General features: G+C 41.5%; 1 protein-coding gene across 5 annotated transcripts in view; it reads right to left on the reverse strand.

Moving 5' to 3' along the window:
* Positions 1 to 1,465: 1,465 nt before the first annotated feature.
* ELF2 (E74 like ETS transcription factor 2) overlaps positions 1,466 to 21,511 on the reverse strand; it is a 28,139-nt gene continuing 8,093 nt past the window's right edge. For 4 of the 5 annotated variants that reach the window (XM_033060768.1, XM_033060772.1, XM_033060769.1 and 1 more), the window contains 6 exons: positions 8,626 to 8,739; positions 7,511 to 7,684; positions 6,823 to 6,909; positions 4,144 to 4,336; positions 3,404 to 3,757; positions 1,466 to 3,184 (listed from right to left, as the gene is read on the reverse strand). In XM_033060768.1, coding sequence (XP_032916659.1) covers positions 2,557 to 3,184; positions 3,404 to 3,757; positions 4,144 to 4,336; positions 6,823 to 6,909; positions 7,511 to 7,684; positions 8,626 to 8,739 — 1,550 coding nt within the window. In that variant the 3' untranslated portion in view covers positions 1,466 to 2,556. Of the gene's footprint in view, positions 3,185 to 3,403; positions 3,758 to 4,143; positions 4,337 to 6,822; positions 6,910 to 7,510; positions 7,685 to 8,625; positions 8,740 to 15,343; positions 15,447 to 21,511 lie in introns of those variants that run through there. The other variant, XM_033060770.1, reaches the window with a different exon arrangement.

The following is a 21,511-nucleotide window of genomic DNA, read 5'->3' on the forward strand; positions in this document are numbered from 1 at the left end:
CATTTAAATATCCTCTGGTAGCCAGGATCATGTGCCACTCACTGGTGGCCAGGGGAGAGAGCCAAAGGACCGTCACTGGTTCTGTGGCAAGACACAGCACTGGCAGTGTCTCAGAGCTGACTGTCCCACCAGCAGTGCAGTTGGGTGCCTTCATTCCTCTAGTTTTTGCCATTACATGATGAAGTCTTGGCATTAAAAGAAGGTCATCAGCTGGAGATCCTCATCTAATTCCAGGAAAATAGTTTGTCCCCATTTGACTTCCAGTGTATCTAAATTAGGTGCTGGAAAGGTCTTCATTACAAATACTCGACATAGGTATTTCATGTTCTGAGATACAGCTTCTCTTTCAGATACAGTCAAGTAACAGCCATTTAGGATAGGGTTTCTTAGACTGGACTTACAATTGTAGGTTTAAAAACTCTTGTTTCTCTCTTCCTGTCTTTTGGCTCAGATTTGTTCCATCTACCTCTCTTTACACTGCTCCACTTCCCTTTGCACAGAACATTAGTGCCTCTCAGACTGCCAGATTAACAGAGTGATTGCTCAGCTTCCCCTGCTTCCCTTTCTTACCTCTTTTTTAGAAAAAAGAAGTCCTCTTCTCTCTCCGTTTCCTTGTGTGAAGGGGTCTTTGTCCTCTACCCCATGCCTGAAACACAGTCCATGTGTAAGAAACTTTGATTCTTGGGATTGCTGCCTTCTACACCATTTTTATCTGCTTCAGCTTCATTTTGTTCTTAAACTCCACTTCCCTGCTCAAGAGGATGAAACACAATAGTTTTTCCAGAAGCCTTTCAGAGTCCCCCACATGCTGGCCTGGCTGTGTGGAGCTATTTCCACTTTTCTTAACCAGTTAAAGGGAAGAATGGGCCTTGCTGCTAGGACTCTACACATAACCTGGCTCTCAGCATGTGACATATTTAATTCTGGTGTCTTTTAGCATTACAGAAGACCTCAGTTCCAGACAGCTGTTAAAACTGCTCCTCCAGGCACGAAGTATGATGATCATTTAGACTTTTAATAATTTCAAGATTACCCAAGTTCCTGCTTGAAGCCTTTTCAGGGTACATCCCTAGGAACTGGGGGCCCACTGGGCTGACTACCCCAGAGGCTGATGTGCCAGTGAAACCAGGGTAAGCTACATTTCAAGCTGTGCACATGGACTGGAAACATGGAGTTAATAATATCTGGTGTAGTTGGAGGAGCAGTTAGGTAGTTCAGAGTCCTGAAAATGTGCAAGAACTAGACCCCTTCCCAAAGTTACCTCACCAGCTACAGCAAGCTTCACAGGTATTTAAACAACTGAGTGAGAGAGCTGGCCAGCCCTTTGAAGCAGGGGGGAGTCCCAAAATTTCACACTGTATCACCTATATTAGGATGAATGCCTGGAAGATTTCAAATAAGAGAAAAAGGTTAACAGGTTAGCAGAAAGGGAAGAAGAAAAAAATAATGAGCACAACAAACACCATTAAATTTTCTTTCTGTATTTCAGTAAAACCTACTTGAATACACTTTGAAACAAGAGTACAACAAAATAGAATATACTTCAAATGTTGAATATACAAACTATTATAGTTCGTTCTGAACACTGGTACTTCCCTCTTAACTTCAACTAAAAAAATTTACAGGTTTAGAACTACCTGACAGAAGCTCATGCTGGGTGTGACCTTTGAAGTGAGAGTAGAGCTGAAACTGAAATGTATGCACAGATGTCAAGGCTAAGTGAGAGAAACAGGCATGGTACAGCAGAAGGCAGAAAACCTGCTGCTACTTTGTCCACGATTAAGAAATTTAGACAGACTTTTAACTACCATACAAAATATGTTACATGTTATTCTATAACAATACTGTGCTAGGTACAAGGTTTTTAAAAAATTTGTTTTAATAAAAAAGCTTTACACAAACAAGCCATTAGCTTATTTCAAGAAAGATAACTGAAAATCAGTCTAAGGCTTTCAATTTGAATCTGCTTAAGCTGTATGATACAAAAATCCCTCTAGGCCTCTGTCTTCTTTTAGAAGCTCTTTAATCTCCTTTATTTCATTTCCTACAACACCTAGTAGCATAGTTTTTCACATAGCACCAGTTGAGTACTGTGGGCACAGTAGTAATCGCTGGTTTAAAAAACAGAAAATGCATCAAATTTGCCATTTGTGTAACAATGAGACTTTCCTCTCCCCCTGAAAACTGAAAACCAAGGCAAACCTCTCACACAGCTCTCTCTTAGTGTTTCAGGTCTTAGTGTAACTTGGTAACCGGTAGCGTAGTGAAATTGTTTGGTCCCTTTTCAGTCCCTCTCTCTTTTCTTCTCCATAGGTTCAGCTGTTTCCCAACTGGAAGAGGCAGTTTTTAATCAGCATATCAGCGTGGTTTAATTCCCACTGAAACACGGGAAAATAATATTTTTTTTTTTCAGTAAGTCTTCAACATATGCATGTTTATTAACATTCCAAAACTCTCCTTTAGGACTCGGTGGTGGCATCCACATCCCTCCCCCACTTATGTCAGTATATTCAAAACCGTAACAGTTACAAGTCCATGCTGGAAGAAACCTATTCTTCATTTCTCACACGTGATGATTCCTTCTGTTTTCATTGTTACAGGAAGGGCAATAGCTGAGGGTGTACTAACTACTACTACATGGGTCACAGTCTTGCTTCCATCCACTGGCTTCTCCTCTTTGACCAGCTGCAGCGTTTTCACTTCACATTCCTGTTTCGAAGCGGCTGTGTCTGATTTCACTTCTGGCCCTTTGAGGACTGCACTGATCACTCTGGGAGGAGTCTGGCCAGAGGCCTGCTGAGCAGGAACCGACAGTCTCATTACTGGTGTCCCATGAGCTATGGACACTGGGGTTAGTGCTCTGACAGCCAGTGGGGCTCCCACAATGTTGATACTTCCTGACCCAGACAGCCCCGTTTTTGTTTGCAGCTGGCACTGCGTGAGTTGCGTGGCAGGGATGGTGATGATTTTGGTGGGCTGCATTGTGATTTTGTCTCCATTTTCAGCAGAGGTTGGCATCACAGTAGGGATTGTCTGGATTACTACCTTTGGGGTTGTTGCTGTGGTTGGACTCGTGTTGGTTATTAACGGTGACCCTGCATTTACTGACTGCACTGCCACGGTTGAGATTTTCTGTCCCAGAGAGGTCATGACCACGGGCACTTGCATTGCCACACGAACAGTCCTACAAAATAAACATGTGTGTTTAGGCCAAAACACAGGGCACCATTACAGAGGACAACAAGGACAGACAGATTTTTAACTGGCTCTTAAAAAAACTCCAAAACTTAAACCATAACAAAAAAACGAAAAAGCCAAATCAGCAAGCAAAGAACCCATTCCCAAACCTTCTGCACATCTAGCAATAGGCCTTTGGAAATTTAACAGACACATTAGCACAAACCTGGGAGCTGTTGTTACTGGGACAGTAGCAGTGGTAGTAGAAGGATGAGATGAGGATGTGTCATGAGCTGGTGAGGCAATATTCACAACTCTGGTGACTGCTTTTTCTGTTCTGGTACAGCTTAACTGAGAGGAATTTTTTCCTCCACGCGCAGAGGTTGCTGCTTTTAAAAGGTTTTCTGCAGATAAAGACACTCTTTCCAAGGACTTTTCATCTGTAGGCATTGACAAATCTTCATTGCAGGACTCATTTTTGTCATCATCTATGACAACTATGTTTTTTGGCATCTCCTTAAATTGATACACAAGCCTCTGTCCCTCAACTTTTGCCAGGATTCCTCTTTGATAATAGTATCTGCAAGGAAAGTACAATTAAGTAGTAAGCAACATGGTGACAGATTTTAAAGAAAACCTAATTCTGTGCTAACAAGAAAACCTGAAGTAATCACAGTAAAATCTGCAATGTAAGGAAGTATGGAAAGAAGCTGTTAGAACACACTGGGCAAAGAATCTGCAGGATTTACCTGAAAAAAAAATTCCTACCTTTCAATTATATACTTCAGGAATTAAAATTGCAAATTTACTGGTAACATAAAAAGTTACAGGGACTGCAAGACTGAAGGCTAAATCTGCAGAAGGGCAAAGTTTTCAACATTTCAGTGTCTTTAAATTTCTATGGGCAAAATTAAGAATCAGATTTTAAATTGTAGTAGATAACTTAAGGATCCAAGAGGTTTTTACCTCAGAGCTCTTCCCATAGTCTCATAGTTCATGTCAGGTTTGTTTTTGTGTTTTCCCCAGAGTCTGGAGACAGCTTTTGAATCCACAAGTTTAAAGATTCCTTTCTCTCTCTGAGTCCATTTAATATATCGAGGACATGTATTTTTGTCCTGAAGAAGGTCCAAGAGGAACTCCCATAAGTATGTTGTATTTCCTATAATCAGAAAGCATTTATGTGTTAGAAAACCACTTGTACAGGTAACAGAAAATTCTCCATATGACCTGCATTACAAGCAATGTTACAGAGGATGTAACCTGCACATACTCATTCATTCTGTTAAGTTTAGTGAAGTTTCCATAAATATTTACATTCTGAAAGGAGCTAATCCAAGGGATCTGCTATACAGCACAGGAGCCTGTTCAATCCAACACTGATTCTCAGTTCCTGAAAAGAAATTTGGGAGGTGGTTCCAAGTCAGTACCTATCTCTTCATCAGGATGAGGTTAGAATTTTCTTCTCATCTTTGGGTAAACAGGGCATGAAAATGCCAGCATATTTTATGACACTGCAGAAGAGGAGGATGTAAATAAGCAGTTTTTTAAAGGCAACCAGACCATGGTCATCTAGGAAGAGGGGAAGAGAACCAAAAGGAAAAAAGCAGATCACATGCCAATTTGTACAGCTGGAAGAGACTCCTCAAGTTTCTGAGAAGGGAGAAATAAGACAGATCCACAAGAACAATAACCTCAGAACATCAATAACAATTCTTTACCTCCAAGGACATGGACCAAGTTATACTTTTGTGCATGTGTGAAGGAAGGTCATTAATTCCTGAGATTTAATGGCCTAGCATAGCACTTGTTATGCCATGCAAAGATAATTAAAATAAATTAAGGTAGATCAGAGACCACTGTTGCAGATTTTGAGAAGTCAGCTATCTTTGAAAACCTCAAAGGGTAAAAAAAGATCAGAGGTTCCATCTCCTGGAAAAGTACTTCATAGAGAAAAACTGTACTTTACAATGTGCTCCAAACAACAGCAAGTACTGACTCCAGAGCTACCAAAATCCAACTAGATTTCAGAGATGTTTAAATAAGACCTATATGAGGAAAGAGGCAACAAGAGAACTCGGGAATCTTTACATCATCCTCAATTTTAGGGAATTAATTCCTGGGGCTTTATTCCTTAGCTTCTTAGAAAGAGAATTTCTGGGCCAACCACCAAATGCTGTAGGTCTGCAACAGTTTTTGCAAAAATATAAGTGGGCTTCAGGATTAGATAGCAAACAGGAGCTTCAGGAGAATAAATAAACGTTAGAACACAATTAAATCAGATTTACAGCTGCCTCACTTTGCACCAGAAAGTACCCAGAGTGCACAAAGGAAGGAGTACCAACAAGGGATCCCCTTTCCAAATATGCACAATCATCTCTCCTTCTCCATGACTTAATTCTGATAGTACTGATCTGTAGAATAATTCCTGGTTTTCCAAAAACATGCTGCATATGAAATAGCCTAACTTTGCAAGTGATTTTTTAAAATAAGCAACAAATTAAATCCAGTTAACAAAATATTTTGCAGGACATCAAGGGAAAAAAGTTATTCCTTCCAGTTGTAATACAAAATGTGGAATGAGATTCTTAGTGAGAACAAGAGACATATGTAGGTCATTAGGAAGGGCCATAGAAATAAAATAAATTTAGAAGAAAGCTAAAAAATCTCCAAAAAACCACAAAGTAGTACCATCTCCCACTTCATAAAACAAAAAGTTATAGAGCTGAATTCACCAGCACAAAAAGGAGAACAGAGAGAAATACAGGCCTCCTTTCCCAAGTTATTTGTGCAGGACATAGGACCTGGGACAACTGGAAAGCATTGTTCAGGTAATGGAAAACTGTAATACTAAAATCTGAAATAGAAAGAAAGGTAAGGATTCAAGAAGACTAAAAAAAAGGAAATAATTAAACAAGGTATATTTTTTAATACAACAGATGCAAAATCTGTCATCTCCATTGTTACACCAAATCTAAAGCAATTGTGGGCACTGCAGGGAAGTTTAGTGTTTGCACTGGTTCCCATGAGCAAACATCTCCATGAAGTCAGTCCCATTCTTCCTTGCCCTACTGACAAACATGATGACTCAGGAGCTGTAGCCAGATAAAGAATTACGTAAACAGCAGAGACCTTGCTTTAAAACAAATGTCAAAAGAGCAGTGGAGCTGACCACTGCACACTCTTCCAGCTAGCATGCTGCTACTCCAGCTCACTGAGCTTTCTTACTCCCAGCTATAGCAATATCCAAACAACTTTCAGTGCATTAAGTGGAGAAGAGATCCAGATTTTGCACCTGCAGCCAGGGGAAGAGCTGACACACTGCACACCACCTCAAAAATAACCTGTGAGCAAACGGCCCAGTGTGTCTTCTTGCTGAATGAATGGCAGGGGCTTGGAGTCCAAGAAAGGAACCTCTCTTTATCAGGAGAAACATTAGGAAACTGCAACTCTTCTGCACATAATTCTCCACTCAACCAATATAGAGACACATCATCATTTGTTTTTCCCCTTAAACTAAACTGAACCTATTAGTCAAGGAATATGTACAAAGTCAATACAATCTCATCCATCACATTTTTAAAGATAATAAATACCATGCACATACACTGCTTATTTTAAAAGACTCAATGAATGAAAAAACCATACCTTTGCCTTCTCTAGGTTTCTTCTTTATACCTAGATCTGGAGACCCATCAGATAAAGCTGATTGCTGGGTCTTGGGTTTACGGCCAGCTGCAAATAATACATGGGGAAAAAGAAGAATTAATCATATGCAGAGTAAAATTTTATGGTTTGCCTTTGCTGAAAAAACAGTTTGTGTATTTTTCCCCTGCTGCCTGCTGAGAAATCAAACACTGTTCTAAATTGTTTCTCCTCCAAGACATGCCAATTAGACCGGAGAGACAACAATTTCACAAATAAAATCTTACAGTGAATTTGTAAACTGATTTATGATTTTTTTTAGTTAGTATTTACCCTGTTGCTTCATTTCATGAACCCCAATCTACTGTCTCACCAAATATCTCCATATTTCAGACCCCAGTGGTTACCCACCACTGAAGTCCTCTTAGAATACTCTATCCTTTCTCCACTTTCTGTTAAAATACACAACACAGAAACCACCTTCCTTTATGGCTTGTCAAAGCCCATTCTCTTGCTCCCTCTTTTCTTGATGCAGACCCATTTTTCTAAGAACTCCCATTTCAGACTCCCATCAACCTGCACTAGCAAAGATCAGACCATCCAATCCATCCCCCCTGTATCAACTGCACCATCCACAGCAGTGGACAACAGAAAAAATGTTGAGATTGCTCCTATGAAAAGCCATATGTACCCTTTTTCTTTTTCATTGGTTCATGGATATCAGGGGAAGTTGGAACAGGAGATACATCCATTTGTTCAGATTCCTCTGTTGATACTTCCACCACGGTTTCTGTGATCACATCAGGTCTCATGGCTGCATGGATAAATTCTGGGGTGGACACACAAGGAGGGACAAAAACTTCCACTATAAAAGAAGAAAAGAAGAATATCTGATGAAGCTTCCACCTGATTATTTTAATGTATCTTACATTAAATTATTTTAAACAAAGCAAATGCAAAGGTGTAGGAAGTTTCTGCTCCAAAATCCTGTCACCTTGAAAATCAATCCAACTCCCCAAAACATGCACACTTGTCAGTAGTTTTAGGCAAAATCAAGTACTGCACCAATATACTTCACAACTAAACCCAACTTTAATTTAAACACATTAGAGCGTCATCTTTGATCATTACTCTGATCCCCATTTCCTGTTTTGTAGCTTTTACATTTCAGTTTGACCATTATTTCATCCAACACATTCTAAGTAACTTCAGAAGGGACATCAGTTAAAGAAACCAACAACATTAAGGTCTGGCTTTTTAGGCTGGTAACACTTTGCAATTGGTTTTGGGTAAAATAGGAAGATGAATAGAAATACTTTTCCCTTAAAATAACTCTTTATTTTAGCAATTTAAAATGTCAGGTTAACAGAACCAAGAATGGCTGGGGTTAGAAGGGAATCTGGTCCAACTCCTTGCCCAGGCTGGGCCATCTAGAACTGCTTGCCACGGATATTTTTTAATATCTCCAAGGATGGAGTCTCCATGGCCTCTCTGGTCAATCTGTGCCAGAGCTCTGTTACCTGCACAGTGTAAAAGTATTCCATGATGTTCAGGGGGAAAAATTGATTTTAAATATGTCATTACTCAGCTATCTCTTCCGAATAATCCCTCTCAGATAAATTATTTAATCTGTAAGTGTACTTGTTGCAGAGTGGAGAAATCACATAAAACTCAAACAAATCAGTAGTTTTTAAATATGCAGGCAAATGTCAGTGGCTCTCCACAGAAATAGTTTCCCACTTTGCTTGTTTTACTGATTAGTAGAAGGAGAAATGGCTCCAAGAGCAGTGACTGTGGCTGACATACCAGGACTCCTGGCATCTCTCAGGCAGGTAGGAGACTCCATATGAAGCAAGGCCTCTGCAGCTTCAATTGTTTTATCTGTGCAGTGCACATTACTGCCATGAACTGATGCTTCTACTGCAGAAAGATACAAAAAAAATTATGAGAACAGGTTACTTCTAGAAGTCCACATGCATCCCTGTACAACCATACTTCTCAATCTTTAACATGAACAACACAAGATTATCAGATGTCACCACACCTTTGATACCTTCCTGTCAACAGAAATATTTAGGGAAAACATAAGACAAGCAGAACTGACACTGTCACTTCCTAGATTAGATTTCTGGTTCACAAGCAAGATCCTCATTTCCATGAGGAGTTCAAGAGCTTACAGAAAGAGACTGAGATTTGTCTTCTGCCTTCAAATTAACCAGAAAAAAAATCAGATTGTGATGAGGATGATTACAAATTAATGCAGCAGACCAGAGAAGTAGTACCATCTCTAACTATTATCCCATTAAAATCTAAAGGTCACTTCTCTTCAGATTTTCAGCCTATTGGATAAATATATATATGTCTATGTGTTTACATATATATATGTAAATACAAGACTAGTTTCCAAAATGTATATCCTGTTTTGATTTCTGACATTAAAAATAATTATATTTTAGCAGGTTGGTTGTTAAATAAAAACACGAAGCACAACAAACAGTATAAAGGGTGCGCTTTATGCAAAAACTAAGGGAAGGCAAAAATAGTTCTTTTTTCAAGTTCTGCAAGTTTAAGAAAACTAATTAATCAAAAATAATGCAACTTCAAGACAGCACAGTTAAGTTTGACACAGTGCAGATCACAGCACCTTGAACAGAGCAGCAAGACTAAAAAAACCCCAGCGTACCACGTAAAACTACAATTCTATTCACAGCTTACTCCATATTCCTCACCCTTGCAAAGGTTTGCAAAAGTGGTGACTGCAGAAACACCTGTTGCCCATTATCCACACTCTGGCCAAGGTAGCTGTCTCTCTTCAGTTGCTCTTTCCATTTATGGCCATCTGCTCTAAGCTGAACCACTCCAGCAAGGCAGCCAGCAAGCAGGAGATCTATCTTTAGCCTAAGCACAGTCACCTATCTCTAGTATCACAGAATTAAAGAGGATTTGGGAATCATTCTCCACAAAACTTCAAGGCACCTATGCTGTTACTGAAATCTAAGAAATAACTCAAGGTTTGTTTGGTGAAAAGCAGGGAAATAAAATGCCAGAGTTGCTTCTGACTTAAGGAAATGCTGGAGACACACAGATTCCCTGCAGGCTCACAGCGGGGGTAAAAGCCTTCCAGCACCTGCAGTTTTTTCAAATGCAGGGATTAAAAACTTGCAAAACCTACTAGCCAGCAGAATAAAGATAGCAACCAGAAGGTGAAAGTGGGTGAAATGTGGAAGATGCATAAATGCAAAATTACAGGTGACAAAGTTGTTGCTGAACCAGCCTGCTGCCCACCTGCTGGCTGGCTGATGGGATTCCCAGCACAGCCTGTGAGCTGTGGCCTGGGATGCTATTTAGAGGGTTTTATCTTTTGGAACAGTAGAGACCTGTTAAAGCTGGCATTCCAACACTGCTTCACCCCGGGCTGTGAACAATAAAAGCCTACCTAAGAGCACAGGAAAATGAGGAAAGGGTCTTTATTGTGCACTCGGCTCCTTGGATAACCAATGGCACCAGCAAACATTTTGCACCATGTTTCCCCAGCTGCAAACCTTGGATGCTCCCCATGCTTGGCCAAGAGTTTCTTTTCCAAACAGCTGTTTGGGCATATCCAAAGTCAGAGGCTGACCACCTGCATGGTAACAGAGCAGCCCTGCAGGAAACCCTCTGCCCAAACTTTTCTCCTTGTAAATAAAAGTTTCAGTTGCACAGAATTTGATTACTAAGTTCCCCTCATCTACCTGATAGAATTTTTCACTGATTATCAGAATACAGGAACAATATTCAGATAGTTGTTAAAAATGTATAAATTGTACAACACCACTGAAATTAGGAAGTCCAAATCAGTATTTAATATGTTATTATTCTAATGCATGCAATAAGATCCAAAGCATGTCAGCAAAGCTTCTCCAACCAGATAGCTGCTTCTGTGCCATTAGGTTCAGTATATAAACGACTTTACAAAAGAAATTCAAACTTAGTTGACAGATTTCAGTTGTACCTCCTGAATGCTTAGAAGTATACAAAATTTTCCTACAGAGAACAGTTTAGATGCTGCACCACAACTAAGAGGTACTTAGCAGAGAGAGGGCAGGAACAGGCAAGAAAGGTAGCAGAAAAGCCATCTATGTACTTTTCCTGCTGAAGGACCAGAGTGGAGGGAAAGGAAATACAACCAGCATAAGGGACCAACACTGCAAAACCAAAACAGCAGAGCAAAGGAGCCACTCAACCTCTCTCCTAAGCAACCCTTCAATTTCCAATAAAAACAGCACTATCTACTCCACAAAAGCATCTGACATTTGAAAATACACACTTCACAAATGATCTTCCAACAGGAACTACTTGGGACTCCATTAAAACTGTCACCTAAAAAATATCAAGCAAAAAATAGTAACACTTCTGGCTTTGGCTGAACAACACATGCTGTCTGTCTATCACAACAGCTAACAAACTAACCTAACATTGCCAAAAGGACAGCTATTAAAACACTTACTAAATTCAGTTCTATTACCAAGTTTCAAGTCTTCACAGCTAACTAATTCCCCTTTACCCAGCACATGGTTTTAGCCTTAGAGGCATTTGTCTACCCAGTGACCATCAGGAGTTTGCATTTGCTCACAGGCAAATGTTTACTGCACCAACACAATGGGAAGAAAAAAGGAGAAATGTCTATCTTAACATTTCTGACATGCTAGAAAATGTCTAACAGAAGACAGCATGTCAGAGTGCTCAGACAGAAGACATGATACCAAAAAACAGCTAAAGAAGACATCATAAAAGATGAAGTGGGGGATAAAAGATGAAGTGGGGGAACAGGCTCTCAGAGAGGGGCTAAGACAAGAAAAAAGCAGGCAGCTCTTCTTGCAGATGACTACATCAAGTGTCATCAACTAAATTACACTTGTAACATAACAGTCCTCGCAAAAAAGATGGGGGGAAAGCAAAACAAGACTGGGATTCCACAATTAAAAGAAGACAACTTCCCAAGACTTTGATATACAAGTATCACAATGGGCAGAAAAATTTCTAATCAAAGGCTGAAGTGTATCGCCCATTTCTCTAAAAATGCCCTATTCTATTTCTATTATATTTGTGCTAGACCCCAAAGCTAAAACAGACTGTACTGTTTCAGCAAACAATGTAAGCTGTAGGTTTGTTATATTATACAATCATTTCAGAAAGAACTGTCACTTGCCCAAATGAAGCAAAGAAGTTTATGGGGATGGAAGTAAAATTTCCACACTCTGGTAACTGAGTAACATGAGAACTGTCATTTACTGATCTAGAACACATCAGAGCTAACACCACCACTTATCTTTCATTCTTTTAAATCAAATCTCATCTTACTGCTTTTATGAAAGAATCTGAGTCTTTGGCACTTTATTTTAAAATATTTCATTAATATTTTTTAAATCTATTTACAGAAAAAACAATCAACCTCAGAAAACAAATTGAAATCTAAAGTGTAAATAGATAACTAGGCTAGCTGATGTCTATCTTCAGTGTTGGCCTAATGTCCTCTACCTCCACTTTCTACCCAAACAGTGTGTACAGTAGATTATTCAAGGTTCTCAACAGCTGTTACAAAATACCAACTGTGGCAATTAAGTCTGACAGGGCTGTACTTTAGATTTACAGAAAAAAAAAAACAGTGGCAATATTTTATATATATATATATATATCCATTTGTTAACAATGTCCCCCCTTTTAACATAAGACTAACAAAATTAATGAAAGCAATTTATGAGACCAAAAAAATGGATTGAAATTTTCAAAATGGTACTTTTTTGGCACTGCACTACAGTCCCCCCACTTTCCCACCTTTAACCTGAAGTGCTATCAATCTCTGCATTTACAAGGCCAACACTGAACTGTAGCACCTGCAATAGCTTACCCTTTAATACTATCAGGTAACCAAAGCAATGTTTTAATGAAGACTTCACAATTCCAAGCATGGAAGCCAGTAAAGGGTGACTACCTATACACTAACAAACCCCATAAAAGTTTACTGGTGCTCACATGCTTGTTTTTTTTCAGCACTTAAAAGCAGCAGTGGAAGTTTAGTAACAGTGCTTAAATGACATCTTAATTTAAAGCATTTAAATTGCCTCTATAGGTAATACCCAGAAATCTTTCTGTATGCAAAACTTGACTGGAAAAGAAAGCATTCTTCAATTTACTGCTTGTTTTATGGAGGACATTTATTCAGAAACAAAAAAAAAAATCTGGGTTTTTCAGTATTTCTCTAAGCCTGCCTGTTCAAGACTCTCAGCTGCACACAATTTAAGGATGATGCCTAACCCACTGCATAAAGGCAAATCAGAAACAAAGATGAGAGCAACCATGTCAAAACACTTGTTTCACTGTGAGCCATATGTTATCAGCCCAATATTGACAGAAATATTAACTACAAAGCCAAAACATACCTTTGTAAAGTCATTTAGGAGTTGCTCTTACAACTGGCAATTAAGATAACACCAAGCAGTAACAATTTTGGTCCCTCTTACTTCCCACAGTTATTAAACACTGAAGTTTTGTCAACACTGAAACCAGCAGCCATGGGAAAAGGCAACATGTAATTATTACATCCCTTAGGATAAAGAATTCCTCACCTAAATCCACGTGATAGCATCTACATACATAACTAAACAGATATGGAATCTTAATAGCATGATGATGGGAATACCAGACATGTGTAGGTATCACTCACTGCAATGTGAATGTGGAAAAAAAAAAGGAATAAAGTTGGGCTAATGAGATCAGTATGAGAAAGGGCATCAGCAACAGCAACTCGAAGGTAATTCATTATTTATCCAAGGGCTCAATCTCAAGCAATCTAGTTACAGTGACTTAAGGAGCTGTTGACACAGTGATAAACTACTTACACGTGCTCTATTCACGGACAATCAAAGTGAAAAACAACTCACTGAAATCTGCAGCAGTGAGAGTGAGTGCAGAAATAAGAGTTTTTCTACTGGCAAAGTGAAGCCATTGCTCCATCCTAGACCCAAGTATCAAAGTGCTTAGGACCTACCCCCCTTCTGTTGCAGCAGAACAGTTCTTCAGTGTTTTTGTAGTGGGGTATTTTGCATGTCTGGGGTGCAGGCCACCTGCCTCCAAAAAGCCCTGTGTGTTTTTCCACATTAAGTAAAATAAACTATGACGATTATGTGACTTGGCCCTCTCTGAGAGCGTATCTTAATGCACTGATAAACAACAGAGCCTTTACCTTTAGGCCTGTAAAACCCCACTGCCATGCCAAGGCAAAGCTTGGCTCTCTCTGAAAATTCATGTGCAGCTACTGCACAATTCATTACCTATAATGCCCTACACTGTACGGATCATGGTTCCAAGGACAACTTTCAGAAGTTGTAAAGGCAAAAATAAAATCAGGTCTGGTACAAATTCGTTGGTGAACTGAATGCTTGACACTGCATTTGAGGTTTGGGTCAGATGTAACCTTGCTCGTTCTCCAGGGCTTTACCACACTTTAAGACAAGTTCTGATATCGCTGGAGTTGTCAGATTTAACAAAAAGGAAACAAACCATGCAGGACTGTGAACGCAACCCCGGAGAAGTGCCGCAGCTCGGGTGGGTAAACGGCCCGGCGGCTGCAAGCTCTGCCGGTGCGGAGGAGACCGGAGAAAGCGCGGCACCTGCACGGGCCGGCGGCAGGGTGCGGAATTCCCGCCGTGGCCGCGGGGCTGCCCGGAGGCTCGGCCCGGCCCGGGACGGTACAACCGCCCGCGTTCCCCCGCCCGTCGGGGGCGCCCGCAGGCAGGTGCGGCCACGTGCGGCGGCGGCGCGGGCACTTCCGTGTTTACAGTCGGCTTCCCTCCGGTGCCGCGCGCGCCGCCAGCGCCGCGCCGCCACTCCCGCGCCCGCCGCGCGCCCATTGGCGGCCGGCGCCCCCCGCCCGCCAACCACGGCGGCCCCTCCCCCGCGCGGGGCCCCGGGGGAACGCGCCGCTTCCGCTACGCGGCGCGCGTGGGGGAGGGGGCGCCGCCGCCCCCCCGCGTCGCACACGTGGGGCCGCGGCCCGGCCGGCGGCGCCTCCTCCCGCCCCGCCGCCAGAGCCGAGTTTAAAAGGGCACGGGGGGCAGGCGGCGGAATAGCGGGGGACGCGCGCGGGGGTGCGCTGTCCGGGGAGGCCGGGCCGCGGCCCTGCGTGCGGTGCGCGGCGGCGCTCGGCCTGCCCGCTCGGACGGCGTGGCGGCGGCGCCCGGAGCGGGCCGGGGAAGGCGGGAGGACAACAGCCTCGCGCACTTCCTGGTTCTCGCCCCAGCCTCCAAACCCCGCTAAACTCCTCCGCGCGCCCCGCCGCAACTCCCGGCGACGCGGCCCCGGCGGTGCCGCCCGCGCCGGGAGGCAAGTGCCGCGGGCCGGCCGCTACCAAGGTGATCACTTCCTGATTGCCCTCCATTACCGCCCGCCCGCCGCCGGAGCGCGCCGTGCGCCGCGTCTTCCTCCCCCCCCGCCCCGGCCCGTCCCCGCTCCCGCCCCGCCGTCGGCCCGGCGCGGCGCAGCTCACCGGCCCGAATGAGGAGGTCGAGCTGGTTCGTGGGCCCCTCATGCACGGACGCCGCCATGTTTACGCTGCCGGAACGGCTTCACATTGACGGGCGGGCGCGCGCAGGGGCCGGCGGCGAGGCGCGCTCCCGCGGGCGGGCGGAGCGCTCACCGCCACGGCGCGCGGCGGCGGGAGCGCTTCCTGCGGGGCGGCGCGCGCGCGGTCCTTCCGCCGCCCGCCCCAGACAGGAAGTGCCGCGCCGGCTCCCGCCGCAGCGCCGGGGCCGCCCGCGGGCGGGGGGAGCCGGGGGGAGCCGCGGGGCCCCGGCGGCCGCCCCGCCGCGCAGCCTGCGCCTCCTCGCACGGCTCCGGAGGCGCCCGAGCGCAAGCGCTGCCCCGAACGCCTTCCGCTCCGCTCTCCGCGGCCCTCGGCCATGCGCGCCTCCGTGCCCCGGTGACGCTTTGTGGCCGGGGCAGACCGCGGACCGGCATGAGCCGGACGCTCCTCGCTGACGCATTAACAGGATTTCTCCTTGACAAGTCCCTGGGGCACTTAGGGTAGTAACAACTTGCCAGGAAAGCTCTGTCCTCCGTGCCTGCAATCCACCTTATCTCCGTTAGAGTAACAGGGCTTGTTCCAGTTAGCCAGAGGCCCCATACATCCTTATCTCTGAAAAGATTTTGGGGTGAAAACCAGCTTCATTGCTCTCTTCATTAAAAAAGGCCCAGAGCACTACCACCACTTTTTAGGGTTGCAGCCTCTCCCCCAAAGAACACTGCATTACCTGCCGGCCCCTGGACAGAGGCAGCAGTCAGGAGAATGCACTCTCCACACTTCCACCCTGTCCATGTGCTGACAACTCCTATGATAAAACTTCAGAGCTGCACCAAGAAAAGCCAAGTACGTCTCACACAGATCTAGGCACGGAAATTACACACAGGAATTCATTAAACCACCTAAGTAGGCCTACATAGTTAAGCCAAGGATCTTCAGCAAACACCTGCTGCCTACAGAGCCTGCCTTGAACACACCTTCACAGCTCCGTTAAAAGAAGGTGAAGGGGTCCACCTGCAACCTGACAACACACAATCTCTTCCCCCTCAAGTTTCAGTAGTCCTAGGACCTAGGTGAGAAGCATCAACTTAGAAGCAATTTTCCCCAACACCAAAATCACATAATAATATCCAGCAAAAATCAACTCCAGCTGCTAAATTCAGTGCTTCAAACTCTTGGCAAATCCTATTCCTCCACTTCAACTCTCAAGACATTATTCAAATACATTTTCACGACTGTATTTATACATAATAATACACAAAAAATGAGGCATTTTGTAGACATCTTTCACCTGTTCCTGGGTGTAAGGAATTACATTTGTTCAGTGCCTCATCAGATAAAGAGCAAGCAATTTCCCTGCAGCAAGCAGTATCATTCATTCTCACATTCAGGCCATGATATCTAAGGGTAGGTCTGTGCTAAAATTTTGCCAGTCAAGATTCTTCCACAGCCAGAAGCATGGATAAAAAAAGCAAGTGGCCAGCTGTGAGGGCAAAAAGGCCTCATGCAGATACAGCTTTGCCAACAGCAGAGTGCTCCTGTCAGCTTTTGTTATTCAGAGAGGTGGAACAGCAGTACTAACAAGAATTCCTTCCATCAGCATATTTCCACTAGGGGACTCTGCTGTATTCTCCAGCAGAAATCTTCCTAGAGGAGACAAGCCCAAGGACAAGAAAAGGCATTTTAGGTAGACACACTCTTAAACATGCAATAAAATTTAATAGTCATTCATTAGAACATCCCCAGGTTGAAGTGAAAGCTTTACATGGTGTGGTTTAGCAACACCATGGCTTCAGCCTACATACAGAGCGCTGCAATAACCATGCAGTCCCATCACTTTGTCCTGTATACCTCCTGTTGTTAAAAATTATAATTTACCTACACTTCAAGCAATAAAATACAGTTTAAAAGTTTGTTTAAATCCAGATCAAAAGTGTACTGAGATGCTAAATGCCTTTGAAGATCCACACCCATGTCAACAGGAGTTCACACTACCAGACTTGGGAAAAGATGCACTTGCAGTATTTTCCTTTTTTGATTGCTGTGTAATTCAGTGAGGATTGTTTACTGATTACAGCTCTCAGTCACAAACTGAAGTGTTCGACTCATACCCAATAAAGTTTTGCCTGAGATGTGTGGACTTCTTGAATAATTCTTTGCATGCAAGAAACTGGCACTGCATAACTTTTGACAAACCCCATAGGTCCAAAATAAAAATAAAAAGAGAGTATTAAACATGAAGTTCCTGGCTTAACACCAGTTTCCTAAGTAGCATTTATTTACTGCTGAAAGCACAGACTTAGCACAATGTTTGCCAGTGCACATGAAATGGATTTGAACAGCTGCACACAAGTGTTCTGACTCTTCCCTCTCTGATCATACACACAGAATATCACTGGATGCCCAAGAGATTCCAATCAGTTGAAAATGAAAAGAATCTAAGCCCCTGCACTTTCAAGATTAATATGCAAAAAGCCACAACAAATTATGAAGTGACCTGTGCATACCTTATCTCTATCAGTATTAAAGCATAACACTGTCTTTAAAGAATGCAGTTTTCAACAAAAGTCCTACAGTTTCAGCTGTTTAAATTATATTATTTCTAGTACTTTATGAATGCTGCTGATTGATTTGTCATGCTAATAAAACCATATTATTTCAGGGGGGAAAAAACAGTAAAAAAAAGTAAATGTGCATTTAACTTTAATCTCTTTTAAAGCCCCCTTTTTAGGCTAAGAAAGAGGACCACAAAATCTACTCAGTGGGTGGCCCAATGAAGAAAGAAATACTTACTGTAATGGAACAGGGCCACAGGAAATTGCAGAAATTTCATTTCTCTGGCATGAGAAAAGTTAAAAAAAAAAGGTAGACTAACAGATTACCAACCAGCATCAGTCTATGAGACAGAAACATGTTTATTTACCCTAGTTTGTTGCTGAGGGGTTTTTGTTTGTTTCTTTTCACTGTTAGTATACAGAGACTAAAGTTTATTGCCATTTTTTAACACACAAGTTCAGTTGTCAAAATAGCCAGGTAGACCTACATGCTACATTTACCAACTGCCATGAAAAACCCAGTGAAAATGCTTAACAAGCTGGAAAGTTTCCATTCAAAGTTATGCTTCCAGTTATTACATTCCTGTTTGTCATAAGCTTTAAGTAACTTCAAGACAAGAGAATTGTATCTCCATAGTTGTATAAACACAGGAGTAAAATATCTCTCAGCTCATTCTTTCTGGTTAAGGGATATGGACAACTTTGTTCACCATAAAGGAAGTGTATCACTTCTTCTCTGCAATATACAGCACCTAAAACTCATTCTGATTCTTTTGAAAAACCAAAAGACAACTCAAAAAAAAGCAGCTGGATGTGACTAATTGCATCCAAAACAGCAGATATAAATTCAAAATATGAAATATATGAATATGCTGGGTTTCATCAGATATGCAGACTTAGAATCATCAATTATCTTAAGCATCTCCTTAAACACTCCTCAAAACAAACAGCTTCTTGAAAATAGTAGTTTTGTTTCTTCCTTAAAGCTGTGATGAAATAATAAATCCAAAACTTGTACTTGGTGCTTTGATGCTTAATAAAAAAATAGGGGGGAAAGTACTATTAATACAAGAGTCACTAAAACAATTAAATCAGGGTCTACAGTGGCAATCCTTAAATACATGTCTTAGTCATGGACTGCAAATCTGAGACATGGAGGATGCCTATGCTTTTATTTAACTGTGTTACCTTCCATACTGCTCCTATACAGAAAATTCCAAAATTAGATTACCCCATTATATCCATGTTACAGGTTCCAAATATACAGAATTGACATTATAAACAAATAAATATAATATGTTTAAATTTATAATATAAAATGTTATATTTAATATTGGCAAAATAAACAGAAGTGTAGCAATTGTTAACTTTGGACTGTTCTTTAAAAAGAGCAGCTTCTGCTATTTTAAACTAAAATGTTTTTGTGGAGTAAATCCTGAAAATGAAGGGCTAATTACTTTTAGGACAAAAAACTGTACAGGAAACGAAACCAAATAAAATTGGAGTATTATTAAAAACTTGTTAAGAAGGATGTGCCTTTTATGATATAAACACGTTCACTAGTGCAGTAAACAAAATTTTTAGGCTGTAACTCAGTTCTCCATGATCTAAAGGTACCACTCCCAAGAATACCAAACAAAAAGGGAAAGATATTTAAATACTATGTCAATCTAAAGATTATATTTCCCCCTTCCAATCATTACAAAAGGCACTCACTACTTCCACAAAGAATGTCATAAGGTCACCTGAAAAAACCTAGATTTCTATATTTTGTTTTTTCTAGAAAACTCCTTTTTCTATTCCAAGCAAATAGGCATATTTTTCTGGAATGAAAAAATGAACCACTAAGTCTTTCTTGTTTGCTGAAAGACCCTTGGGTTGTGCTTCTGTAGTTAATTAATTAATTTTACAGTTAAAGGATTAATTATAAATGATGATACTTGATTAATCAGTCAAGATAGATTAGTGGGAAGGAGTCTGATGGGGGGGGAGGAACCCCCATACTCCACTAGGATTAACTAAAAATTCTTGAGTACTTATAATAATCATATAGTATATTTTATTTGAGTTGTGGTTTCACAAATGTGAAGTTTTTCAATTAAAAACAACACTGCAGATCCAGATTCTGCCCTTGGCTCAGCACTGACTGTCCTTATAGTCCACACAGTCTCAAATCCATTCATAGAACAGCAACCACAAGTAGAACCATTCAGTGCACAGCACAGATCATCTCTTTAGTGTCCTAAGTAAATTTTCCCACAGCACTTCCCTTCAACATTTTTCACACAGGGTACTGATCCCTATCTCTGGAGGCTGGAATAAAGCTACACTTTAATAAATTATGAAGCTTTAAATTAACTGCAAAGTAGCCCAAGGGTATTTGAGTGTGTGGTGTAATGCTGTAAACCACGTAAATCAGGAGTCATTGGAACTGCCAATGAACTGTCACAAGAAAGGGAAAAAAATCAGGAAAGGGTGTATTATGTGAAAAGAGATCTTTTACAAGTACTGCCAAGGATTCTTTAAGATGGGTGTTGGTATATTTACCATGCTGCCTGTACAATCTAGAATCACAAAAGGTATTAAGTCTACTCATTCTTGGTGCAACGACAATACATTTATCAAATAACATGAAAATTTTTGTAGCAATTAATTCTGTCATTTATGAAGTAGAATCTACTGAGACTACTTTAGCAATAATAGATTTTTTCTTCAAGATGTACAGAAATCAAACTGTTGCACCTCTCTAAACTGGGATCATTAGCATAATAAAGGCATGTACTTCAAAAAATTAACACCTTAAAATGCTCTTTAAACATTGTGCCTTGTTCACTACCTTAGCCTGCTTTCTCATTAACAATTACCATGGCACCTGTTACCACCTCTCTCCTACCATAAATTGCTACCTACCCACAGCCCAGTATCTCTACTGCAAAATTAAAATTTAAAAACAGCACACTCAGATTCACTGTCCTGCAATACACTGCTAATAATGCATTACCCAAATTAATGTTTCTCAGGGTTTTCATGCTTTCTCTCTGCCCATCTCACCTCTCTGTATGAGAAATAATTCAGAAAGATTCCTGGCTGTGTCAAAACATGTCAGCCACAACACATGCCCCACGAGACTGCCTCCCTCAGAACAGCCCAAACCAAGCACTCCTTTCACCAACACTGGCCATAAAATTATGCTTAAAAACAGAGTTTATTTGCAACAGCTCTTTATCCTAAAAATCCTGTTCTATTAGCCATTAATTTAGCCATTAATCTACAAAAATCTTACAAGAAACAGCATTATTTAATGTTTAAAAAACAACTTCTGAATACAAAAACCTTCGAAGTATAAGGTCTTAAAGGTTTTCAAATATAAACTTAAGTTGTGAAACTCAGTTTGGGAAGAATACTCTCACTTCTCACTTACCTTAATCTTAAAAGTTTATTGCCATAATGAAAAACTAAATTTAAGAAACATATTATTTCCTAACTTCTCTTTACATTCATTTGTTGAACTTCTAATTGGCGTATTTCTTTCAAAATGCATTTCAGTAAACTGGAATTGTAAGTATTGCCCCAAAACCTG

Source organism: Catharus ustulatus, chromosome 5 (assembly GCF_009819885.2).
Source record: "Catharus ustulatus isolate bCatUst1 chromosome 5, bCatUst1.pri.v2, whole genome shotgun sequence".
In the NCBI taxonomy this organism is placed as follows: domain Eukaryota; kingdom Metazoa; phylum Chordata; class Aves; order Passeriformes; family Turdidae; genus Catharus; species Catharus ustulatus.